Raw genomic sequence first — 27,889 nt, 5'->3', positions numbered from 1 at the left:
TATATGAGGACAAACTGAGGAATGAACAGAAATCATTGCGCTTCTTTACCAGTAGGTGGCGGTAGACCTCCATAGATGTCAGCGGTGCTGCGCGTGGAGCAAGCCGCCTGTTGGTGCTGTTCTGGGGCATGAGGCTCAGAGGAATGGGGCCGTCTTCCTCCCTGACCCTGGCCCGTCGATAGAAAAAAAAAAGGGCTGGGGACGCACGACGGGGCAGATGAAACGCAGCTCTCCGGGCATAAAACCAGGACTGCTGATGCCGCAGAAACATGGAGTGTCGCATTTTTTGCGGAATAAACGCAGTTGTTGACCTGCAGTGAGTTTTTAAAGTCCAAACGTTTGGTTTCTACTTTACTTCTTGAGCCGTTTTGCTTTGATACCAACATCTGCAATGATGTGGGCTGTGGACCGGAGCCGGACCGCTGTGATTGTGCTCTGCCTTTTGGGATACCTTACCTCCAGAGCTGCAGCCAAAACCTCAGCGGAGGGCGCAGCGTCGCAAGGTAAAAACGAAAAAAAAAGTTAATTTAATGTTTTTGCTTTTTTTTGTGCGGTCAGAAAGGAAGGCTAGCTGGCCGCCGTAGAGGCTAGCGGAGCGGCTAGTCAGCTCTGATGCTGAGGGGGAATCTAACCAAGCTAACGTTAGCATGTTAGCTGGAAACACACTAAAACAAGAAGTTTACCCTCTTTAAAGTGGTGATAATACACTGTGAGATTAAACCCATAATTTAATAATTCACTCTAACCTACGGGAATATATACATTTCAAATCTGGAAACCCCAGGATGGTTTAAAGACTCCAGCTGTTGGGATTTGTATTTTTAACTTAGCCTTGTTTTTCTTAAGTAAACAGTTTTAACGCTCTTCTTTGTGTTAAAACATAGTGCACTTTATTTCAAGTATTTCGATATTAATATTGCATGCTTTAGGTGTGAGGAAGTTACCATATTACCTATAAAACTGAGCATCCTTGTTTAAATCAGTGACCACATTTAAACCAGTGCAGGTTCCCGGTTTATTATCTTCACTTTAATTTCTTCTCAGTGTTGTTGTTGTTTTATCTGTGGGGTGAAATATTGAAACAGCACAAAATAACAATAGATAACCGTATTTCTATTATTTTTAAAGCACAAGTTTATGTAAGAGATAAAACAGAACAAAAATCTGTCTTTAATTGTTGGTTTTTATGTGTTGATATGCTCACTTAAATTACTATTTTACTTTTTGCAATTGACAGCCAAGTGATTTGTTCTTCTTATTTTATTTTTTACATATCTGGATGCAGCATAATAAAATTAATTTTATGTTGAGTGATGCATTAAAATTGTGCTACAATATGATTTTCAATGTATAGATGTGAGTTTGAGTTATTTTTAATGTCAGTGTTTTGAACTTATAAAGCAAAGCTCAGCCAAAATGCTACAAAACAAAACATTCAGTGAAAATGTTTTTGTTCTGCTTTCTGTGCTGTTTTTATGTGAGATTTACTTTTTAACATTATCCAAAACAAAAGAAAATGTTTGTGTTTTTTACTACAAACTATATTTAGTATTTTTTTTATTCAAAATTCACAAAAACAAAATTTCACACCACATTTTAAGATAACTAGTAAACATACAGAAAAGACTTAATAAACAAATTGCTGCAAAACATCTTTGCAGACTTTTGATTGTTCTCTTTCAGTTCCTCCTGAGAGACATGATCTTTACTGGTATATTTTATTTTGTGATATCTTAAATACTGAAATAGGCACCAAACATGGCTGAGTTTTATGAACAAGCTCTCCTAATTAAAGGTGTTTACCTGGATGTAGACGCTAGTAGCTTACTCCATTATAATAGTCTTAAAATTCAATTTAGTCACCGTGCAGAGAATATGATAACAGAAAACAGGATTATGAAATGGATTGAAGGTGAATGTTGAGTACTTCAACAGTGCAGATAACAGCAGCTACAGATGCCTCAAAGTGGATGTGTAAAGTGAACATAACCCTGCCTTCTCTGGCAGGTTTGTACAATAAACAGATCTGTCAGGGTGTCTTTTCACCACACAAAGCAAAGCCCAGCAAAGATTTAAAGCGGCTATAAATCCCAGTTATCTGTTTGCATCTCATCCAGTTGCTATCTTCAAAGCTGCCTTGTCATAGTAGCTAGTAACATGGAATCACATCTGTTTTACTCATCACTTTTATCATCACAAGCACACACACGTCGCTGTTGTCTGTGTTCACTTACTGATGGCTGGCCTACATTTGGGCCTGTCTCAGCACTTGTTTTTACAGAGGGATTGTAAATGTAAACATACAGTAACTTTCCCCTTAAATAACCTAAGAGTTTGTAGTGGAGACAGGGTTTCCTTTAAGCTGCTGATTTAAAATGAGATGCAAAAAAATAAAAAATATCCTGATAATTTTCAAGATTGTGAAACTTTTAAGTTCATTCTGTCCTCGGGTCTCTTGTTTCTGCTCCTCTGGTGTTCACTTTGCCTCAGACTGACCTTTAGTTGTCTCAAAGGAGAACAAGCTCAGATCGATACTCGGCCTTCATCCTGATGTATCATGCAAGCAGCCTGGATGAGTGGAGCCAGACAGTCATTCTCCCTGCAGATATAGATCTCGTTTACGTTACTGCTGCCCGGAGGAGGCATGGTGTTGCGTCCTGAAGGGAGAAACATTTTGTGATGCAGACAAACCAAATCACATCATCACCATCTAACAAAGCTTGGCTTTAGAGCACTAGATCTTGGTGTGAAGACTAGCTTGTGTCAGAGCATTAAGAGCGCTGCATTTAGAGATTAGGTCAGTGACCTTTTAGCCTCTATTTTGACAGGAACTAAAGAGAGTCCATTTGCTCTTCAGTCTGATGACGTAATCTAATTATCTCCCCCTGCTGGTGCGTTAATGAGGCTGGCATTACCTTTAAATCCAGAGGCAGGTAAAAATAGCAGTCTGGACCCGACTCTAGCTTGTTTCCTTACCTGCAGTAGTGGCGCTACCTTACTTAAACTTGGGATTTGTGTATGTTTTGCATTGCCAACTTTGATCCGTGCTGGCACATAAGATCCTGTCCTCCCATTTTGTTTGCCCTTTTTTCACATTGACATGTTATTTGTTACTTTACAAGTAAACAGCAGCACTGACCCTGCAATGTATAAGAAGCTAACCAGACAAGCAGACTCACTTTTTTGTGGAGGAGTTAAAATAAAGAAGCTAGAATAATTTTGTATGTCAGAGTCTCTACTCAGTTGCAGTCTACTTCAAAATATTCACTTTTTCCCCCCTTACAAAGCATAAGTCGTTGCTTGCGAATTTTAAAGAGAGAACTATGTAATAAAGTAACAAAATGCACAATTAACTGAAGGGAAAAGTCTAAGTGAGGACAGAAAGAAATGCAGTGCTTGATAGAAATTAGTTATTTATCTAATGGAAAATAAAGCTATGATGATCTGAACATATTATTTACTATACACGTAGAAAATTGTGCTTAGATTTTCAGATAATGGGTTAGATTTTTAAATGATCCAGAGTAAGGATTTCTGTTTATTTTTTCCTATTAAAAATTATTAATTTGGATCATACTGGTTGTTAAGCTTTGAAAAGACTGGGACTCACTTCATATTTTGCCTTGGTTGTACACTGGGATTCCCCCAGCAGCCTTCAAACAGACAGCAACTTGTAGTACAGAAAGAAACATCAAAATCTGCAGGATTTATTTGAATAAAGGGCAGTTCTTGCTTTCAACCAGGGGTCTCAGACCTCAACATCTGGCATCCTGCAACTTTTAGATGTGTTGTAGGGCTGCATGATGTTAAGAAATTTTGTGATATCAGGTGGGATTTATGTCCGTTTACTTCTTTCCACACTGCACATCTGGACACATTTTAAAAAGGTCAATTATTTCCTTAAAAAGCCAGTCAAGTTATGTTGTAAGACAGAGATATTTTTAAAGTGGAACTGAAAACAAACTTGATATAGTTCAGCTGCGAAGCATAATATTGCTATTTCTCCAAACTTTTTTGCTAAACGTCTTAATTATTGCTATTTAAATTGCTTTCCAGGAAAGGCTGCTGAGAAGCATCCATACAGCATGATACCTCCACCACCATGCTTCACAGTGGGATGGTGTGTTTGTGGTGATGTACAGTGTTTGGTGTCCATCAAACACAGAGCCTTGTCTGATGGCCAAAAAGCTCAATCTTGGTCTCATCAGTCCAAAGGTCACGCTCTTTTCACATGACGTCACACATCTTGCGTTCTGACTTGAAGCATCTTTACTTGCTGATGATAGATGATAGTCAGTAATACATCTGCTGCAAATACGGTTTGATGCAAACCAAAGAACTTTCATCCAGAAAGAATGGATGGAGTCTCCCACATGCCGTTTGGCAGACTAGTCAAGCCTTGATGAGTTTTCTTTAACAGTGTTTTTGTCGTTGCCGCTGTCATTTGACTGAAGAACCCAGGCAATAGTTCTTGACTCTCTCATTTCAGTTGCTGAGGCTTGTAAATCCTCTCTCACTAGCCTCCATCTTGTCACTCATTTTGTGAGGACAGCTTGCTCTAGGTAGATTTACACATTTTCCTTCCATTCCTTAATGATGGCATATTCAGATGGATGGATATTTTTTTGTATCCATCCACTGACTTGTACTTTTCAATAATCCTTTGTCTGCTTTGCTTGGAGTGTTTTTTTGTCTTTATGCTGTAATGGTAGCCAGTACTGACTAACCATTGATTAGACCTTTCAGACACTGGTGTCTTTGTCAGACACTCGAGTTGTCTACATTATATCCACTTGTCATTATATCCACGACCAGTACTAACTGGTTGGACCGCTCTTGAATTAGTTCAGAGACGTTAAACGAGGTAAATCTTTATTCAGTCATTTAATTTATACTATAAAATATCTTTGTCATTATTTTTTGTAGAAATTTGTTTCCAGTTTGATATTATGCTTGTTTGTAAATTATTTTAACAAGAAACCTTAATTTTTGGCCTGATTTATTTGTAAAAGCAAACCAATCCTCCCCCAATGAAGAAATTAACTTTAAATTTAAGGTTGTCTACTTATTAGATAATCAGTTAGAACTTATGCTAATGCAGTAAAAGATATTTTAATATTAAGTCTTTTTACTCTGGAGGTGTCAATAAAGTTGGAGGTGCCTGTTTTTGTTGTGTTTTGTTTTTTTCAAGCTCCTCATTTTCTTTTCGGTGTTGGTGATCCATTTGTTGTAGTTGAAGAAGTCAACCCAGTAATACAGTTACACTATTACAGTTCAAATGTTGAATTTAATTATTAATATTCCAGCATGTTTATTGCCATCATACTGCATAGTGTCTGCAGAATAACAGCAGAAGATGCAGTGAAAGGCGTCTTCTGCTCTTTAACTCTTCTCACATGACTGCAGGATGTTTTTCTAATTAACCATGTGCTTCTAATTGAGATGATGAATTGGCCCTTTTTCAGATTACTGCTCTGTGCTAAAGTGGTGAAACTATTTGTTATGACATTTGACTCACTTCTTTTTACTTTTAAGTATTATTTAAAACCGCAGTATAGCATTTTTTCACACTCTTAATACCTGGTGTGGTTTGTTTTGCATGATTTGTAATTGGTTATCTGTGAGTTTTAAAGGTTTATCAGAAAACGTGGATTGGCATTTCTTTGAGAATAACAGATTGCCTTTATTATATATAAGAGAACGACATAAGACTTTAAGTCTTCAACTGTGAGTGGTCAATAATTATTTGTAATAAGAGAAGAGGCAACATCAGGGGAGTCCTGTAAAAGAAAAGAAAAATCTGGGGATTTGGTGGGTGAAATGGTTATTTCAAAACATAGATGAAATTATGTCAAAGCTGACATTTGAAACCTCTTTCATTATCTCATATCTATTTAGTATTTAGCTATTGACATGCTATCTCTTCTAAAATTATAATTCTTATATATATTCTCTTAGGAATAAAGCCAAAATTATTCATGCTCCTAACAGGTAAGGGTTATAAAGCAATCCTTTAATTTGACTAGCAAATTCTTTCTGATTTATAGCAACATTAATGTTCTGGAACAGCTCACCCAAATCCTGACTGAATCTGATCAAGGTGATGGTAAGGACGCCTTCTAAACTTTAAGATTTGGACACATCACCAAAGATAAATCATCAAAATATCCATGGAAACGTGCTAAAAGCTGGTCTGCAAAGGTTTTGATTACTGTAATGCCAGTAAAGAGTTTCCCATTGATTTCTGAGAAGAATATAAATACTTTCTGACATGCTCTTTTAAAAACGTGTAAATAAATCAAAATTATTTTCAAATTGATTATTTGTCCTATTAGAAACAAACTTTGGTTTAATAAAAGACATTTTAAAACTAAATCTTTCCAGGTTATAAATTATTTTGATCTTACACTGTAGATCCTTCATTCTTGAGATCTCCAAAAGTTTACCAACATTTCCAAACTCGGCGTGTTCATTGACGGACAACAATTAGAAGCTCTGAAAGAATTAAACTTTGCTATATCCTGTTCAGCCTTCCTGTTATCAGCAGGACGCCTTGCTCTCTTGCAGCCTGAATGAATCATGAAAAATGAAAGTTTTCTTTTTTGGAGCTTCTAATAACATATAGTCTTCTTCTTTCAATAATGTCTTCGTGACTGAAGATTGTTCTCAGTGCAATCTGTAGCTCTTAATGCGGTGCGTTCACTGATCTGATTTTTGAGTTTAGGTCTGGCTAGTCACACTGAAATCTATCAGGTCCTGGTCACCAGCCCATTTTTTGGTGAACTTCAACGAACCCACAAGTGAAAGTTACTCATCGAACATGCAAATGTTTGCAGTACTAACAAAGTACTATTTTTACTGGAAAAATAGCTTATTAGGTAAAATATAGATTATTTATCCAATACAATATATTTAAAGCCCTGTGAATGACTTCTATAAATACCAGATATGAGGTTAAAAACCAGTGTTTGGTTGTTAAAACCTCAATTGACCCCTAGTGGTGAGATAACCACTAATTATGCTACACCAGTGAATCCTAGAGCGTCTATTATTACGCTAAGTGTTGTGTGCAAGTAAGACAACATTTTCTCTTCCCCTGTTTGGAACAGCATCTAAATATTTCACACACCCAGTGGAGGCCAGCCGCACCATCCATTACCAGCTCATTGCGCCTCTGGTGAAAGGTGCACCAATGAATGGCCTCTCTAAAACATAATCCAAGGTGTAGCATGAGTAAACATGCACATGTATTCTGTCCTCCTCCTGCGCTCTTTGTGTGGTCATTGATTCTGCTTGCATCCAAACAGAGAGCCACCCTGCTGCTTTGGCTGCTGTCATAGGTGATAATTAATCTGAGATCGCAGCATTGGTCAGATCAAACGCTTTCATGCCTCTATTTTCCACCCACATATAGGAAGTCGGTGAATAAGAAGAGGCAGATTTGGAAATATAGAGGCTTGGACCAGACTGATCGCCTCCTTTTTTTCTGTGTGTTGGAGTAAAGAAGGGAGACTCTTAGCTTGTTTAACCATGATGTCACCTCAGTAGTGATTTATTGGATGAGCTCTGGGAGGAGACTGTTGGATTTGTACTTGTGATTTAAGCCCAACTCTCTCAGGGGAGTGTTTCTTTTTTAAGTGAACACAGCTGGTACCCCTAGCAGCATATCTGTGGGAGTGGGACAGGACGTGAGGTCATAAAAGGCAGTGGAGACTTTCTTGTTGAGGGGGGAAGAAATCCAGGCTTGCATTAGAGTGGTAGTGAATGAGGTAAAGACTTGAAGCAGATCTTCACTCTGGAGGATAATCATCTGTTCAGCGTGAGATTGACACACTGTTCTGCCAAATCTGGCCTCGCACTAAGCACCAGTTACCTTCCACCCATTTATCTCTGGCAGAGGAACTATTGTTAGGTGGAGCCTGCACTGTGGCTGAACTCTCCTCTCCATGTCGACAGAGTGGTTTCCCACTGACCAGAGGATCCCTGAGTGGGGGGTGGGTAACATGTCTAGTCAAGGATAGGTATGCTGGTGTGTGTGCCACTGAGGGTGGGGCTTCAAGAGGGAGTTGTGACAAAATCCAGCTTCGGAGAGCTCGGGGGAGTGAACACGGCTTAGTGAAGACAGAGAGGTGGAGAAACCTTTTAGCTGTAAGTGAGAGGTCGCCATGGGTCAGACTGGGTCCTTCTTGTCATGTAACAAAAACTGGAGGACTGTGGCTTTGTGTGTTTGTGAAAAATATAGTGTTTTTCTACTGAGATTGTTTTTGTTGTACTCTGGGCTATGAGGATAAAATGGATGTTTGGTTTCAGCATGTGATTTGAGTTGAGTATTTTTAAACCAAACCACCTTTGGCTCTGTAGTATGAAAGGAATAAGCAGGAATTGAGGATAAAATGCAAAATAAAAGTCTATCTCACTGTCATTATGTTGTCCTCATTTTGCTGTAAGAAATAACTCATACTGACCTACAGGTTATTTTAAAGCAAACTTGAAGCATTGTTTAGAATAGAATTACTTTATTCATCCCAGCAGGAAAATTATTTCACAGTTACAGCAGCATAGAGACAAGACACACAACATCCACCACTGAATTCGACCTAATTCGACCTCTTAAAACTTTTTGCATTTCCAGATAAATACAATTGTCCCATAAAAAATATTTGAAGGTTAAACCTTCTACTTTATGTCAAAAACATACTTTGAAAAGTTAGTATTTTGTAGGACCATTTCTTTACTCCAATAACAATAACAGCTACTGAAGTCTTCTGGGGAATGTCTCTACCTGCTTTGTACATCTACACTTGGAAATTTCTGCCTGTTATATGATCCAAAAATAGCTCAAGCTTAGTCAGATTGGATGAAGAGCATCTGGAAATCAATTTTTAAGTCTAGCCATAGATTCACAAAAGAATTTAGATCTGGACTCTAACTGTCAAAGGATTATACTTTCATCCAAAGTAGCTCTGGTTTTATGTTTTGGGTTTCTGTCTTGGTGAAAGGCAAAGTGCCCCGGGCTCAAGTCTTTTGCACCATCTAACAGATTTTCATCCAGTATTGCCCTGAATTTTCGGCATCAGTTTTGGATGGTGTATTCAGAGTAATGTACGGTATTGGTTTTCTCCCCACATACTGTCTGTAAATGACAACTAAAGGAGGTCAACAGATTTTCCCAACTGAGTTACTCTAGAGTTACCAGACTTCTTCTCCTGTCAGTCTAGGTGGACCGCCATGTTTTAGAAAGCTTACAGTACAACTGCATCATCCTAAGAAGATATTCAACTCCAATATTGTTGCTTTTTAATATTGTGAGGATGATCTGCCTTATGAAAAACTCACATTTTCCTAATTTTTTACGTTTGTTGTGATGTCGTCTCTGCTTTTCATGAACCTTACCATGCTTGTCACAAAAATTCACATCTGGGTTTGACATCAAGAGTAGTGAGAACCCAGTCCACCGATCAAACGCTTGTCACTTGAGCGGTAGCAGTCAACCACATTTTGCCTCCAAGCAGTTTTATCCAAATGCGTGATGACAGTCGTGATCCAATATATTGTGCAGCTCTAGTTTACAGTTGATGATTTAAGATTTACGCTCTGTTGGATGTTCAAAACTGGGGGTATTTCTTTTTGACCCAACCTTTCTTTAAACAACTTTCTCCCTGACCTGTTTGCTGTGTTCTTTGGTCTTCATGATGCTGTTTGTTCTCTAACAAACCTCACAGAACAGCTGGATTTGTATTGAGGACTGTTCTCATATTAAATTATATTAAATTATTATATTAAGCTGATTAATGAAGGCAATTAACTACACTTAGCTTTTGAAGAGGTGGGAGAGTGAATAGAGCTGAACACCACAATTTTCAGATTTGTGCAAAAAGGTGAAAACCATGCATCATGTTTTTCCCTACTTTGTGTTTTTCTAGCACACTTTAAAATGCATTAAATGTTGTGGTTGAAATGTGACCAAATATGATAAAGTTGAAGGTATGATTAATGTGGTGATGAAAAAATGAAGTGGCTCTTTATTGACACATAATCCTTTAAAGTATAAAAAAACAATAAAAGTGATAGTGTATTACTATATTACTTCTAGAAATGGGCATCTAGAAATTAATACCTTTTTAATGTTTTTATTTGTAATGCTTCCTTCTTACATCTTCCTCTTTTTTTAGTTCATTACTATTAAAAAAAACAAAAAAAAAAACAGTTCATTAAGTTCTTAAAGGGAAGTGAAAATAATTTGGTACTTTTATTTTTTGCTCTCCATTTGTTGTTGTTTAGATTCCTGGCTGACGGTCAAAAAAGGTTTGCTAAAATTGTTGCCAGTCAACAAACATCCAAAAAGTGAAATTATTCACTCTATTCACACAACACTCAAAAGTTGGAAAGCTGAAATATTGATCTGTTAGTGCTAATCAAAAGCAGTTGCAAACAGTTTTTATGCTCTGACTTACCAGTTAAACATCTAAATCAGCTTGACTCTTTTACGACCCTCCAGGGCAGCCACATGTGAGGCAATCAGCCCTCCATGTTGCACTGCTGCTCGGCAGAGTATAGAAAAATATCTATTTATATACTTATATTACTGGTACCACTATGGTGATGTAGCAAGTTGTATTCCATACTTCCATTAGAGTTGTTTATAAAGGCAGCTGCTTTTCCATCTGGTCCAAGGCTTCTTTGACAGAGGGAAATGGTCCATTGTGTTGGAGGGGAAGTGCCATTGGCTCAGGCCCAGAAAATGGTCAGACGGCTCTCATTTTCTGGGATGTGGATTAGAGGCCAAACGTCTGGCACAGAAACTAAGCCCAGATAATGAGACGATGGTATTTTAGATGACTGTAATTATAACACCTCTATGTTTTTCACCTATATATCACTCAATTTTCACTATGATTTAGATGGTAAATGCTGCGCTCTGACTGGATTGTTTGTTTGTTGCGTCCACAGAAGTGACTCTGAAGGTTCATCTGAGTGACGCCAGCACTCAGCAGCCCTTGCTCGGAGCAACCATACAGCTCTTCGCCAATCACACTTCTGTAGCCACAGAAACCTCGTCAGCTGATGGCAACACGTATTTGCGCTTCCCTTACCGCCTTGGGACGCCGCTTGTTGTCACCGCAACCAGACAGGGATATGTGCCAAACTCTGTTCCCTGGACTCCCTCCAAATTGCCGGGTAGGTGTTTGTGAGATATTATGAAGCAAAAGCATTGAAAACAACAATGAACTTTTTCCAATGAGAATGTTTCTTTCTATTATCTGTACATTATAGTCCCTTCCACCAGTTTGTGTGTAAAATAGACACTGCATGTGTGTGAGCTTATGATGAGTGGAGTGCTTCATTACTAATTTATTATATTAGATGCCAAAACCCAGCAAGGGGTCTTCCTAAGCCTCCCTTTCAGTAACGCACACACACCGTCAAAATGTATCCCAAGAGCCTGTAGTATTGTGTGTGTGAGGGGATGCAGGGGGGTTTATTTGGGGAAGGTTATTATGAGGGAACAGAACAGCAGCCAATTGGATTATCACGCTTACCAGCTCTGAACAATGAAGGAGTGAAAAGAAGGAAGGAAGAGGAAAGAGCTACAGTTTGCTAGGTCAGGTTTCAGTCCTGCGCTGGACACAGGATGAAAGTTGGGCTATTAAATATGTAGAATGCAACATTAATGACTTGTAATGTCTGATAACGATCAGTACATTGCTCAGGTAGTTGGCTGATTGTTAATCAGGCAGTGAATTTGAGTGATGTGCTCACTGTGTGGTTTGTTTCTTTTCTAGTGTTTTCCTCCATCAGTCTGGATCTGCTTCCAGAAAGAGCCGCTACCCTGATGGTGTATGAAGATGTTGTGGAGATTAAGTCAAGTCTACAAGGTAAATAAGTGTTTTTACGTGGTTTTAAGCTGATAAAGGCTTGTTATACATGTTTGTAGTGCTGAAAATGCTGTCAGAAATCCTCACACTCAAGTTTTAGAGATTCTCCCAGAATTTGGTTGTTCACCAAAATTTCAGGTTAGGGTAGTCAATTTTCATATTGCCCAGCTAGCCAGAAACTACATCTGATCTTTTCAGTCACCATGCCAAGAGGTTTGTACCAGACAGCCAAACCTCTTGGTGTGGAAGCTGTTACTGAATGAAGATTCGGAGCCAGCAGTTTTCTGTAGAAATAAAGCAAGAATGTGAAATGCTGCTCAAAAGAAGTCCATGTTTGTTGTTTTATCTATTAATTATTCAGATGGGTTATTTCCCCCCTTTGCCACTTGGTACTTTTGCACCAAATGGCTGCCACAGGATGTCCATTCTTGAGTATATTTAGACAAATCAGCAAATGCACAATCAGAGGACAGGAAGCCTGTTTGACCTTTCAACCTCTGTCTGTTATGAAGTATGATAGATTTGTAAAAGTGAAGACTGCTGTCATATAGCAGCCACGTTTCCCTTAGATAATGATTTATAGAGAAGACAGTCTGTTTCTATTCAATGTGAAACATCCTCTGCAAAACAGAAATTGTTCAAACAAGAACATAATGTATTTAATTGAAAATAAAAGTCTAAAAATGAGTAGAATTTGTTTGTTTCTTTTTTTTTTTCCATAAGAAAATGACCGGCTGGTACGACTCTGAGCCACTCAGTAAGATGTGGTTCGATGCGGCGAGCTGCAGCAGCAACAGTTCTGCTGTTATCAGCTGGTTCTGCAAGCTGGCATAATTTTGTTTGCACACGTCATTGTTAAATGTGGCCAGCTGGAGCTGGAGTGGTCGATTTATGACGGCTTGAAGACGGGCTCATCCTGCAATTAAACTGCAGGCAATTTCATGAAAACGGTCCTTAAACTTAATCTGCACCCAGGCCTTTGGTAATCTAGCAAATTGTGGTATTTTGAATTTCCCACTCCCCTGTTATTCATTGCGCAGTTTAGGCTGTCAGAAAATAGCTGTGCAAACTCTGCCAAAAAACATCCTTTGACGCCATCAGAAGTCTTTGCATAGATTTTAAAATCGTTGTAAGATAAATAACATTGAACATTTTTTACTGTTGATAAATTTTAGAATTTCAGTAGATTAAACGTGAAAGAATGAATACAGAAAATGGCTTTCAATAGAAAACGTTAAGTCATTTGTGCAAATTGAATGATAGTAGAAGTAGAAATCCAATTTGCGGAAAATGATTCACAATTGTGTCCTTGTAGTTTAGCTTTTTTGTTCAGGACAAAATGACATTAGACAAGGCTGTCTTAGTCATGTGAATTAATTCACTTTCTTTGTTTGCTGGCTCTTTTGTGTATTTGTGACCAGCGGGGGTGTAATTCATCCTTTTTGTCTCTGACAAAGAGTTAAAAAAAAAAAATCAGCAGACTCCATTAATGTGAAAACCTCCTGAAAGCATGAGGCTCAGCACGTGCCGGAGTGCAGTTTCCAACACTTTTGTTTCACCGTGTTTTGTGTTGCTGCAGGAGCACCTTGGGGATAATAAACCTTGGCGTGTGGCACCAAATAAACATAATAAAAGGGGAGAGGAAGAATACAGTGTTCTGGGTTATGGGGTGCTGGTTGGAGCAGTTTGGGAGGATGGGGGGGTAAATGCCAGAAAGGGGGATGGGCAGAGAGTGTCCAACAGAAGGAGGAATAGATGAGAAGAGAAAAAGTGGAGGGAAAAAGGAAAGTTGAAGGAGAGAACACACAGATCAGTGAAGGGATTGCTTCGTTTTGCAAAAAACAGCCTCACAAAAAGGAAATGACGTCAAAACTTGAATGTTCAGAGCAAGTTTTAGAAAGGAACATGAAAGTGGACTTAATTCTGCAGGCTCAAAAAAATCACACAGCACCAGAAAAAGAGTGGAGCCGGGAGCACTGGCAGGCTGCTGGGCCTGCCTCACTGCTCAGGAATGTGCTCTCTACACAGGCCACAATGACATCACCTTGCTGAGTCTGGCTACATGCGCTCTTTTTATTGTATTAAATATGTAACGTATGGATGAGCATGGGATAAGTACATAAAGGGCAGCAAATATGAGAAATTACATGGGAGCTGTTTTTATTCTGCAGGGAAATGTCAGATGTAGGCGTCAGAATGGTTGAGAGAAAAGTTTGACCTGTGCATTATCTTTACGGCATCGATCCCCAGTTACTTCCATTAAGCCTGATTGATGACTGAATTTATAAAAATGCATTAGGCAAGGACGGGAAAAGTAAAAATGCTTTGTAAAACATGCGGAAACAAACACTGGTGAGAAAAAATGCATGTATTTATTGCAGTGTTTTTAGGTTTTGACATCTACACAGAAACAAATTGAGTGACTAAATTTCCCCTTTACTTTCTTTACTCCAATTTTGGATTTTCTTCATTGAAAATCTGCAAAGTAATATAGTCTCAAAGTTCTTTTTTTACTATTAACTGTAATTGAAAATGTACACTGTGTTTTTGCTTTCTTATTCTCCCCTAATTCATAATACTGCTCAATCTTGATCCCTAAAAGCTCTATTAAAGGACACACTCAGCTAAACTTTAGAGCTGCTTTAATCACTGCCAGCAAACTTAGCCAACACACAAGCATTTTGTTAGTCTCTGGGTATTGGTCTTAAAGGGCATCGTTCTTTTTAGCAAATATTATTGTAGCAGGGTTGTGAATGTCTTATTGGGTGCAGCAAATGTTTTTTTAGAGCTGGAAGACTTGCAGATAAGATACCTGTGTTCATGAGAATAATGTGTGAAATTGTTCCTTGCTTTAATTTAAGAAAAAGCAACAAACTACCTAATATATTTAAGAAAAGTAAGTTAAAAAGTAAAAGGAGAGTTGTAGCTGGTTTAACTATTTCATGAGTGACTTGCAGCATCATCAGCTTTCTACGGCATGTGGCAAAAATGGTTTTTGCAGTTCCTGCGTCTTCTGGTATTGCTTTGGATGGCGGACCGTGTCCCAGGTGTTGTATATAAACGCACAGTGGGCACATCTGGACCGTAAACCAAGGAAGCACAAATCTGTGAGCTAGTTTGTCTCCGTGGGCAAAAACTCATTAAAGGCCCAGAACTTGAAAAGCAAGCTTTTTGCTAATCAGATGGAAAATCTAATGCGTTCTGCAGAAATATGCTGAAAACCCCCTGATCTTCTACTTCCTGCACATGTCTTCCTCTACGGCTGTTCCAGGAGGGATTCGAGTGGGGTTTATTTCTCCGTCAGTTGAAATCCTCAAGACCTCAATCATAATGGTTATTTTTCTTTTTAGAAGAAAATCAAACCATAACTCTTGAGTTTGATTAGTTGTTTTTTATATCAGCTTTTATTGTAGCTTCAAAGCAACATTTGGCCTTTTAGCTCATGTTTAGTCAGTCCCTCCAGAATGTTGCAGTGTTTGGTTTTTTTTGGTTGTTAAGGCCTATAATTACTGATCTTCTGGCCCTTTTTTCAAAAAATTGTGGTCAAAGTTGTGAGATTTTTTAGGCCTTATTATAGTCTTACAAAAAGGTTGAAATTGCTGCACATAACCTTCCCCCCCCAAAAAGCCAGGATTCTACCATAGTTGATGTTTAAAGTGCAAATAACATTTCCAAGTATCTTTTTGAAGTAGCACATTTAATGCAAATAAAATAATGTCCTGAGGAGCTGTCAAAGCGCAAAAGAAGAATTGAATATTAGTCATTCAGGTTAACGTGAACCGTATACACAACAAAGCAAATCCTACAAAACATCTCAAAATGATTTTTTCAAACAAAAAAAATGCTAATGTTACTGTTTTGAATTACACATTCTTTGGCTTTCAAGAGACATGGTGAAACAGGAAGTTAAATGAAAAGGGTTAGAGTAATTTTAGCCATTTCTTTTAGTTTTATGCTGTATTTGTGTAGAATATGTCCACAACAGAATGACATTTGATGTCTAAGGGAGTAGAGCTGCTTCTGGTGACTGGAATCAGCTGATTTTACAGTTGATTGTAGCCTAAAAAGCTAATCTTTCTTCTAATCAGCGAATGCAAACAACCCTGAACTGATGATAACATTGTTTAGCTGTTGCTGTGAATGAGGGATTTACAAACATAAAACAAAACAACTGACTCATAGCTGTAATCACTGCATTCTTCCTGTTGTCCTTACTGATACAGAAAATGACTAACTTGGACACTTCTCCTTCAGTAACGGTGTCCACACTGAAGAGCACTGAAGAGCGTGCAAGCAACCTGGTAGCGAGTAATATGGTGTTTCTACTGTCTGGAGCTTGATGCATTTTAACTTTACTTCTGATTAGGCTGGAAATCATCAGAATCCAGCCACCAAATTTAGTTCATGTTGTTAATATTAGCAGGAAAACAACAAGTTGAAACCATTATTTTGGTTATGGAAAGTGTCTTATCAGTCTCAACCGTCAATGTTTTTGCGAGCTTTAAAATATTTGCCTTATTTGATTTGAATAAATTGTTCTATGACCTGTCTGCTATTCTCTAAGGATTAAGAGGCCAGCCCAGCATCCATTTCCTGCGCAGAGCTCTCAGTCTTCCTGCCGACACGTCCTTCGCCAACTTGACTGCTCTGCTTACTGTGGCAAGCTCGCCGTCACGCATCCAGCACTTTCCCCATCTGCAGGTTCTGGGCAGCAACAGCACAGGTGAGGGTCAGACTACAGCTCCAGCACAAAGTAGATAAAGGGCCATTTTTAAAACAAGTCACAGCAGAGAGGAATGTAAAGCTGCAGTGAGGGAGTTGAGTGAGTCAGGAGAAGTACAGCCACTACCTCTGCAGGCCTTTCAGTCTCATCTACTGAAACACAATAAGCCCTTTGTGTGCTCTCTGTTCTAACACAAGCCCCATAGCTTTCAGGGACTCTTATCCACGTCTTGATATGTGTTATAATTTTGTACATCCCCAATTCTCCTTAAGCTTGAGCAACTCTCCAGATATCAGATATGTTTCCTGCTGGCATGTTCTTGCTTTGTGACACTCAACATCTTCTTGTATCCAGGTTTCTTTCCACTCTGTTTCCTTCCTTCCTGTTTTCCCTTGCTTCCTTTCCTGTCCGGCTGAATGACTCTCCTTTATCTAAGTTGTTTGGTTTTCTTTGTAACAACCCCGCTGTTTGCTCCTGTCTCCACCCCTCCTCCTGCACTGTTACCTTCCTCTCGCTTACTTTCCGTTTTGCTGCATTTTTCTCTCTTGTGCTCTCGCAGGCACAGAGAAGAAGTTTGAGCTGACTCCAGTAGCAGCCATCTCTGTACACCTATTGGCCAGTGATGGAGCGGAGCTGCAGGTGAACGGACCAATCACGTTCTCCGTTCCTCTGCCGGCAGACAGCACCTTGAGGGAGAATGATCACATCCCTGCTTGGAGATTTGACCCTCGTTTAGGTAAGTAGGAGTGAGTTTCAAACACTGAGTAGAGAGGAATATGTGACACTAAGTCATTATATATGTTTTTGAATTTAATGTGCATAACTAATTTCACTAGTTGTCAAAATCAAACAAGTTTCGAGGCTTTTCAGGTTTATTTGTTTTACCCTTTTCTATTGAGTTTTTAACAATTACACTCTGAAATTTATTTGTGTTTTAATATGTATGAAATACCACAACTAATGTTAATCAATGATTGTGTATCACAGAAGAATATAAAAGAAAACAAGCTCAGCAAATAGGTAATTATGAAAGATACTATTTCTAACTTTATGGTTTGTATGAATCTGAAGCTTTTTTTCTGTAATAATCAGGTTGATTAAAACAATAAAGCTTATCTGATCCAGGGTTTTATGACCAAAAGATCTATTTTTATTTATGTTTGTTCTAATCAGGAGCACTGAGGAAAAATGGAATAGCAGGAAATGATGGAGACCGCCAGCGAATCAGGCAGCATTCGCTCAGGACATTTAGGGAGAGTGTCTGTTTTCGGCTGTGACTTTGGCTTAGAGATGAAGACACAGGATAGCCCTGCTTTAGGTTGAGGTCACTTAAACAGCAGTGGTGCTCTTTTACACCAAGTTTGTATCTCTGAAAGCTTTTCTCTTTGGCTTCAGAAACAAGTTATTTATTCAAATAATTCAAACTCAGGAGAAGTTTCTGAAAGCTGAAAGACTTGTCTAAGATTAAAAATACAGAAATGGCATCTCACAGCACTTTAAATGCACAAGCTAGTCTATTTGTACTTTAAAATCTCCATAAAGTCACAACAAATCTAAGAAAAATCAAACAAACAAAGTTGAGATGGGAGGATAAAGGAGTTTGTTAATAGAATAGAACAGAAATATCCTTTATGGTTCAACAGTGGGGAAACCATAAACGGTGCTATCAAGTGTTGGAAGTTATACATTACAGGGATTACTGTGCCATTCAAACATGTTAACTGAGAAAATATTTACAGTTGTCAGGTGATTTGCAAGTACCAAAAAGTCATTTTTTAAACCGTTTCCCTTAGCACTCCCCCTCTGCTAAATAAAAACATTTGGGACTCACTACCTCTTCAAAATGTCAGGTAATGGGTGAAGAGTGAGGGGCTATTGGTGAAAAGGGATTCATCTTAAATGATCTGGTAAGCAGAGCCACTTTGAAGATGAAAAAGTCAAAGGTCAAGGTTGCTTCATGTAATTATTTGAATCTTCACTTAAAGGTAAATCACTAACTAAAATACCACAGTATTAAAATTATTACAAACCATGTGCATTCTCTTACTGTGCAGCCACTCAGGTCAGAGTCAGTAATGAATAACTTGATTCATGAAGTCATACAATGACCAGACCCAGTTCCACATTAATCTGCAAATCAAAGTAGTGTTAGACATCACAGGTTTGGCCCATGAATGCATAATCTCCCCCGGCTCTGCTAAATCCCAAACTAAACAATAGCAAAGAGTTTTGCAGCGTTGGTTTATGAACGCTTAAAGCCTCGACATACCTTCTGATGTTTTTCCAGAAATCTGTGTTTATCAAACGTCCCACTGTGGGACACACCCAGTTCCTCTCGGACAGTTGGCTCTGAAAGACAATGAAGCGATCATAAGTTGCGCAAGCCTGAACTATTAAACATTCCTCTGCAGCCACATTAGGCTCACATGTCCTGACTTCTTCTATGTCTTTGTCATATTTGTGCTCTTCCAGTGCAGAAAAATGTTTTTAGGACATTTTTTTCCTGGTGAAATTAGATGTGCTGCAATGTTTTATCTAGAACTGAAATAGTTTGGTAGTGGTAGATGAGTGGACTAACAGGAAATCGTAACATTTATGTCAACATATAGCCTGCAGAAGCTAGCAGTAAATGACATTTATCCTCTTACTACATGTACGGTACTCTTCATAATGACTATATTATGTCGTGGAAGGTTTTTCAGCCATATCGTCCAGTTATACCTTATCTCAGGATTCGACAGATTCTGTTTAAAGGCTTTAAACACGAATCTTTAAAGAGCTCAAGGTATCCACAGCCAGAGTTTACTGAGAATAGTCTGATGGGAACCTAAAGAGGACAGAAACACAGCCTGTATTGGCGTATATTTCCACAACAGAAGCCCAGACCCTTCTCCAGGCTACACCCCACGTTCCTTAGCAACTCACCAACTGAGTGACAACAGAGCCTTCACTTCTGAATAAGACTCTTCTCTGGACACATGGCTGTTTAAAATACATATTTGGAGTTATGTAGCCATGATAACCATCCAACAATGAGGAAACATTGAAATCCTTTAACGCTTTTGGGGCCTGGTAAAAGCTGGGATACAATGAAAGCGGTTTTGTTTATGAAATGTCCACATGGACGACACACAGAAACCTGTTTGTCTTGTATAACGGACGAGCTGTTGCTTTGTTGGATGTCAAGCTGGCATGGAGCTAAATGATGTCATATACAAACAGATCGAGTTCACCTGCTGCCTCTGTGTGCGTCTGCGGTCTGCAAACAGACGCACCTTCATCTTGAGGTGGGAGTCGGATGCAAATCAGAGCAGCTCCCTGAGACGAGCCTGCTACTAACTATAGCCGGCTGTGTTGACTTTGCATGGACGAGTGAAAGGGTTGTGCGCTTACTAAATGTTTGCAAAGCTTTAGGAGTCACTATTTTACTTTTCCTGCATTGCATTGTGTGGAAGCGTGGGAACAGTCATTAAATGTCACTATTAAACGGGTCAGCCGCTCTCTGAGAGGAGTCCCTTGTGGAAACGGTTCAGACAGGACCTCAGTGGATCCGAGCAGGCCTGAACACAGTGAGAGGAGCTGAGTCACACAGCTGCTCTCATTTCTTTCATCCTGTCTTTCATTTCTCTTATCTCTCATTCCATTCCTCCTGTCTGTTTCCTCTGGCTGGCATGTTTTTTACCCTTTGACCTCTATTGTATTTATATTTTTAGCTCTTAAAAACTACCCCACCTACCTTTTAAGTTTCCCTTTTTTAAATGTCTGTGCAAATTCCTGAATATTTCTTGTTTGTTTGTGTAAATATCATCTATTTGTCTCTAAAACACAGAAGTGTAAAGGCTCCATTGAATGTTTCCTCTAAGTGCACATTCCCTGTAAGCCAATCAATCAGTGCCTTTGGCTTTGTTGTGGTTTTATTGTAACGACATTGCTCAAACTGCTGCTGTGTTTAGTGATTTCCTTTTTGTGGCTCTCTGCTGGTATTTTTAGGCTGCCTCCTTGTGGTGGGTTTGGATATTGCATCCTTTCCGATTCAAAAGTTGAACTTTTCTAGCTTTTAGTCAAATATCCTCAAACTGTGCAAATAAAATGCTTGTTGTAGTTTAACTTGGGTACTCTGAGAGAGCAGCTGTTATGCCCGAGGTATTCTGGTCTTTTGAAGCAATGCATCAGGCTTCTTATCAAAGTCACTTTATGGACTGAGTAAAAATGTTTTCATTTTACATCACTATTCAAAGAAAAGTAATATTGACCAAGGCGTAGTGACCAAATTTGGTCTTTTTCAGGGTAGCATACACTCCTGTTCTGTGTTACACAACAAGCTAACAGAGTATTAGTAATCAGCATGTTACCTATTCTTTACATGTCGACAAATTGTGAAAGAACAAGAGAAAATGAGGGCAGGGGGAAAAATATAAGAAGACAAATTGGGGATTTTCTTGTTCACAAGATTGGTATGTTCTTATTTAAAGTTAAATCATTCTCGCCATTTAAAACTATTAATGCAAAGTTGAAAATTGTGGAGCTCTAACAACTGTATACTACTTCTTATGTTGGATTGATAATAATTCTTGCACAAGATTACAATAGTGCTCCATTGTCTTTACCTAATGACCTAATGAGGAAGAGTCAGATGGGAATTTAGTCTGGATCATCCAGTTTTCACTTTGTCACTTTCTTCTGAACTTTTCTTTGAGAGACTGTAACTTTTGGCTAAGTTAGATTTTAATCAATATGGTTTTGCCTCTTAAGGTGCCTGGATCAAGAGCAGTTTGGGTCAGGTACAGAAGGTGGGGAACCAGCTTACTCTGACCTACCTCGCTCCCCAGCTCGGGTATTGGGTGGCCGCCATGTCTCCTCTGAACTCAGGTAAGAAATTAGACAAAAATTATAAGTAAAGTTTATTTGTTCTGTTCTTAGGAGCTGTTTCTTTGTCTTTTTAGTCAATAAAGTTCTTTTTTTTTTTTTGCAGGTCCAATAGTGGCAAGAGACATCAGCGCTTACCATACTATGTTCCTGTTGGCCATACTTGGAGGCATGGCTTTTATTCTGCTGTCCCTGCTGGGCCTGCTCTTGTACTACTGCCGGTATGTATAATAATCAACTTTTTACAGCAACATGTCTTACTGATTCACAAGGCGTTGCTTTTTTGCCTTTGTCAAGGACTCTGAAAGTCAGTCATTTAAAAATACCTTCATCAGACCTAATGCAAAGCTATTTGGGATTACAATTGGATTTCCTGGGAGAGAAAATGCAGATTCACACAAAAATAAAAATACAAAAACAAACAAATAAGAATAAAAGACTGTGCAGTAAGGGGAAATTTAAAACATGATTTGAAAAATACTGTGTAGTGATTAGAAATTACATACTTAAAAGAAAAGAATTAGAGGAAGGATCTGCGATAACGTTCCTTTGTACACTAAAGACGCAGCACTCTTTCACTAAAGTAGCTCCCCTTGGCAGCTTAAAGAGCATTAATTTAAAGCCGCCTAGCTTACTGTATTTTCTAATGCTACACTCCAGTAGCGTTACAAATACAATTTACCTTCTTTTGGATGTAAGCATCTGGGTTGCTGAGTATTAATGATGGGAAAAATTATGTGTTTTGTTGTTGTTGTTTTATATGCAACAGCATATAGAAATAACACAAGTTAGACGACTAACTCATGTGCTCCGCTGTGTCTGTGTTGAACAGACGCCGCTGTTTGAAGCCTCGAGGGTCTCATCGCAAGTTCACTGTGTCAGCTGGTCTTGACAGCACGAAGAAGGATCAAGCAACCTCCATGTCCCACATGAACCTCATCAGCAATGAGGTCTGTCTACTTAATTATTCATTTTATAAAGAAAACAAACTCTTCTGCTTTTTACATGTCAACGTTTTTTGACTAAATGTTACCACCAACTGCAAGACAGTAAAGGTTTGCAGTAGTTTCTGTCAGTCAGCAGCACAAGTTTGTTTTTGTGGTTGAATCTTGTCGCAGTCGGTTATTGTGAATCGATCACTGAAAGCCAATAAAATAGAGCCACTACAAAAGCAATGAGGTGATTTTTATTTAGTTATTTTTATATACTTGTATTAATTTTGTCTTAGTGGTAAAAATGAAGAAAAGAGAGAGACACTCAGATATTTAAGACTAAAATGTGAAGCTTTTTAAACTCTTTGATTTGATTCATTTACCTTTTGATGCTTTTTAGCATTTTGGTTGTTTTTTTCCTTGTAGAGCAATTTGTGCAGCCTGTGCTTTTGGAAACATGCTTTGTAAATAAATTTCACCGTGACCTCTTTGACCTAAATAGTGAAAGGTTATTAACATACAGCCAACATTTAAAATACTGTATAAACAGAAAGATAAAAATTCTTTCTTTAAGCAATAATCTGCTGAACTTCCAGTGTGAACTTCATGTCTTTCCAAAATTTGCGAAGACTGCGAAAGTCATGTAGTCTGTCCCCAGATTTAGATTGTGGAGAGTAAAGCAGTAAGTGTATCTGCCTCCTCAGTGAGTCAGGGCTGCAATGCCTGCAAGCTTTTCAGAAAGGATTCACTCTGACAGCGTTACACCTCCTCTCTACGTTTGAAGAATCAAAGATGAGCAAGAGTGACAGAATGGGGAAGTCTTGTGCATCTAGAGCACCAAAACCTGTTCAGTCTGAAACCATCCAGGTTTTAGGGCTCAAATGATCCATTCATCTTACATTCCAGTTCCTCCTTTGGTTTTAAAGGTTATATATGTTATGTTTAACCACTCTGGGTTTGGAAAGTGCTTGAATTCTGTATAAAATCCTTGAAAATGTTTGAGGTTCAGGCTGCACAGTTTGATAACAAACTGCAATATGATGTTTGATTAAAAGCCTAAATTTGAAACGCTTTATTTATAGGTGAAACCAGATATTTAAAGATAATAAAAAGAAACATTCAAATTTTTTCTCACTCTCTGAAGTTAAGTTAGCCCGAACAGAATTACCAAAATTATTTCTGTTTGCTAAATTCCAGAAAACTTTGAGAGAATATTTATTGGAGATTTTATTGTAACTTTCTCTGACCAGTCAGGTGTGGAGGGTGTGTAAGAAAGATGTTTAAAAACATAAAATGTTTTGAACATGTTTAAGATCCTTGAACTAAAAAACTGTTCTGCTAAAGAAATCACGTCTTATTTTCTTAGTCCGGTGCTTTACAGCTGTACTCAACACTGAATGAATGAGTCTAATACAATTTATTTGACCAAATGTTATTTTGTTTAGGTGCAGCTGGAGCTTGTTTCCACAGCAACCGAGCCTGACATGACCACGCCGATGTTGAAGCCTTCTTCGTACGAGCCCACTCAGCGTCAGCAGAGTCTGATCCACCTCAGCAAACACAGCCGCTGCTCTCTCGGCAACAACAGCCACCATGGCTCGTCCCTCGGCAACCTGACGCCTCGCAGTAGGGACTACCGGCAGTCTGCAGAGACTTTCCAGCTGAAGGCGGCCCTGTCTTGCGGGACAGAGAGGGGCTACCGTCAGTCGTACACCTCCGTCTGCTCATCCAGCAACCAGATTTCAGATGCGCTCTCGTTGTCCAATCACGGCCAGGTGTCTGCTACCCAGCTGAGCAGCGTTGGCATTATTGACTGCATCTCTCCGTCTTCTCCGCCTCACTCCCCCTGCAGAGGAGAAGGAGGGGAGTGCAGGGCGCCCGACCACCTGCTGTCCCGTTCTGTAGACCACCTGGAGCGCCCCAACCCTCAGTTGCTCTCCCGACCGGGCCAGCTGCTCTGCTGCGGCTCGGTGGACCTGCTGAGTGCGGGAGAGGGCTACTCCAGAGTGCGCCCCACACTGGTGATCCCCGCACATTACATGCGCCTCCCTGGTGAACACCCGCTGTCTGGTCAGGCCCTCCTGTTGCAGACCGATGAGCAAAGTGACTTGGAAACCATCCAGGCTGAGCTCAATGCCTCCCATTCCCAGCAGCCCCTGGGGCCCAGCCCGTCCAACAGCGCCCCGGACCCCAACAAGCAGGGCAAGGCAGAGGCTCTCGGCCTGTCGGAGTCTCTGTCTATCCCTACTGCTCTTGGGGAAACGGCTCTTGTTGAAATAAACAAAGAGGATACCTTGTTGGCTGAAAAGACTTTAATGGAGCTGAGAGGAGGAAAACCTCTGCCTCACCCCCGGGCTTGGTTTGTGTCTCTGGACGGACGCTCCAACGCTCATATCCGCCACTCGTACATCGACCTCCAGCGGGCGGGCTGTCAAAACAGTTCACAGAGCTCAGGAGATCAGCAAGATTATGACAGCAGTGGTAGGCATGGCAACGATGCCAGTCTGGACTCTGGTGTGGACCTGAATGAGCCCAGAGCGGGGCGCAGAGGGGGAGACGCAGAGCGGGAAGAGAGGGCCTCCGAGAGAAAGACTGCCACACCAGCCACAGCTTACACCCAGCTGGTGTATGTGGATGATCTGGAGGGGGGAGGCGGCGTTGAGGAGAAACGCAGCCCAGAGGCTGAGGGCGGGAAAAGAGGACCCACCCTGTCAGACAAAGCTGAGCGTAAGGGAGAGAATCAGTTATCAGGGCTTGTGGAGGGGAAAACAGTCGAGGATGTCCAAATACTAGAGGAACCACCCTCGGCCTCCCCGGCGTCTCCTCCTCCTCTGCCCACGCCGGAGGAAATGACTTTCAGGACTGATCACGCGCTGCTGTCTGTCTCCCCAGATGATGATGCAGCACATGAGGATGGAGAGGAGAAGAAAAGCCCCTGGCAGAGAAGGGAGGAGCGCCCCCTGCTGGCCTTCAACCTTAAATGAGTTGCAGAGGCTGGTCAAGGGAGAGGTTTACATTTTTCTAGTTTGTCCACATTATATAATCACAAGCCATAATTTTGCCAAAATCATTTCTGGAAGTTTCTCTGTGTAAAAATCTTTATGCAAAGTGACTTCAGTGTAACAACCCAGTTTTAAAATTCACTTTAAACACATTGCAGGTGCATCTCAATAAATTAGGATATTGTTTAATACTTGTAGAGATTCATTATCTTATATCTAAAGTGTTTATTTCTACTAATTTTGATGCTTATTGGGAGAATTTAGCTGCCTCTAATATATTATGAGCCATACTATTACATTTTATTATTAAACATTACTTTTTACTAGTCTGAGAAGCTAAATTTGTAGTTTTCATTTACTGTAAGCCATTATCAATCAAATTCTCACACAAATACTTGAAATATGTCACTCAGTGTGATGTGTGCTGAAATAAACTTAATGATATTCTAATTTATTAAGGTAGACCTGTATTTAATGTTCAGATGCACATAAAAGGGAGGGTTTTACACTAAAAACATGCTGGAATTTGAAGATGAACTTGTGATTTCTTTGAATTTTACACTATGATAATTTTACATAGAGAATTTATATGAACAGAATGAAAAATGCAAGAAAACAAACATGAACCTGTTTTTATCAACAAACAAAAATGTAAACCTCCCCACTGCCAATTCTCCTCGACTGCTTCAATAAGACCATGAAGGATAAATGCTTTTAAATTCTCACCTTTTGCTCTTATGAAAGCACTGAGAACACATTTCAGCACTGGGATCTCTTCTAAGTCCAGTACTGAACAATTCTGGTCCCTCTAGGAACATCTACCAGACGACCACTGAGCGGCTGACAAACAGACTTTGGAGCCAAGATATTGGGAGATTTTATGCACAACAAATATATGCCTTTTTTTTATATAAGGAGCCTCGTAGGTGTAAATGGACTGTGGTGGAAATAATCGATGACTTGATCGTAGCAGCCGTTTTTTCTTGAGCCATATTGGCAAAATCCCAGGAAGTACCCATTTAAAGTGAGAGTAAAACCCCAGTAAAACCACGGTGACTGGTTTTAATGGCTTTGGAGCACATGTGCACTACAGGACATGTGACTGTACAGTTTAATAGGAATCTGTAGACTCTGCTTTGAGTCCTACTGCAGCATCAGCCTCAATATAAACATGTGAACCCTGTACTTTAAATGGTTTTCAGTATGACGGTTGTTCACGTCACCTGATAGGTCTGATCAGATTAAATGACTACATGCTCCTTAGCCGAAACAGATAATGTGACACCAGTTTGCTGGTAAATCACCACTACAAAACACGTAGTTTCACTCTTTATAATTGTGAAGTTGATCTTATGAAGGTTGTTTTATATTTGCTGAACCACTGATTTGCATATTTTTGTTTTTAAGGCTATGCATCACTTTTATACGTCTGCTTCAGATGCTTTTTTTTTTGTAAACGTTAACCTCTATTATTTTAAATGCCAACGTGAAGTATTTTACCTGAAAATGGGCAGTTTTTTTCTTTTTTGTAACATATTAAGGGCTTTTTCTTCTTACTGTTGGAGCTGAAACAAATGCTGCGTAATATTTTGCCTACTAACTCTGCTGCGTTTTAGCTTTTTTTTTTTTTCTCCTTACACACATAATCCAAGTGCCTTTGAACAACCTGATTCTGCAACTTTATTTATTTGTACCTTTGCTTTGCCTTTAGCTTTCCTCCTCTACCTCAGCGCTCTCTCTTTCCCTTGTGAAGGGAAGCATGCATTGTGCTTTCCTCAGCACGCAGATATTACTACAGCTACACTGCAGACATTTCAGAAAGTGTCTACCAGCTGCTGCAATCCTCAAAGCCTTTACAGTAATTCCCTGAGAGTTCCCTGAGAGTATGTAGATTTTTCAGGAAAGATGAAGCTAAGTGTGATTGTACGTGAAGCTACCCTGTTCTTTGGTTTTTGGAGAATGAATGTTTATTTCAGTGTGTTTTTTTTTAATTTTTTATTATTGTTTGAAAACATGGTAGTGTCCATTTGTGATGCTTCTGAGTCTGACTATTAAATCATCAATCCAATTAAGATTTATGCACCCATAGTAATCATGTTACAGAATGTGTATAGTTGTGTTCTTACCTCTGCTCTGTCAGTTTTTGTAATGAATGAGGTTTTCTTCTACAGTGTCCCACAACAACCTCCAGTTCCAGGTGGAGCAGCAATACAGAATACTGAGGGTGTAAATCGATTGGTTGCATTATATTTTAAGCCTGTTATTCTGAATAAACAACCAAGCTGGAATTATTTGTGGCATTAGAACTCTTATTTATGGTTTACCACAAGCCATGTAGGGGATACATCAAACATGGACAAAGGCGTTTGGTGAGATGAGAGAGAAATTGTATTTTTTGGTCTACATGCGTTACGTAACATCTGAAGTAAAACTAACACTGCACATCATAATTAAGTCATCCAGCGGACAGACATGTTTTTGTGTTTAAAA

General features: G+C 39.4%; 1 protein-coding gene across 1 annotated transcript; it reads left to right on the top strand.

The window, feature by feature from the left end:
- Positions 1–23: 23 nt before the first annotated feature.
- Positions 24–27,690, top strand: fam171a1 (family with sequence similarity 171 member A1). Its single transcript, XM_028012288.1, has 9 exons — positions 24–503; positions 10,951–11,178; positions 11,784–11,876; positions 16,441–16,599; positions 17,159–17,335; positions 21,352–21,468; positions 21,572–21,686; positions 22,298–22,415; positions 23,843–27,690. The coding sequence occupies exons 1-9, from the start codon at positions 392–394 to the stop codon at positions 25,379–25,381; spliced, it is 2,658 nt and encodes an 885-aa protein (XP_027868089.1). The 5' UTR covers positions 24–391; the 3' UTR covers positions 25,382–27,690.
- Positions 27,691–27,889: the final 199 nt, after the last annotated feature.

The sequence above is a fragment of the Xiphophorus couchianus genome, chromosome 3 (genome assembly GCF_001444195.1).
Source record: "Xiphophorus couchianus chromosome 3, X_couchianus-1.0, whole genome shotgun sequence".
In the NCBI taxonomy this organism is placed as follows: domain Eukaryota; kingdom Metazoa; phylum Chordata; class Actinopteri; order Cyprinodontiformes; family Poeciliidae; genus Xiphophorus; species Xiphophorus couchianus.
Note: the sequence above shows the minus strand (reverse complement) of the source record. Positions and strands in the feature narration are given on the sequence as shown.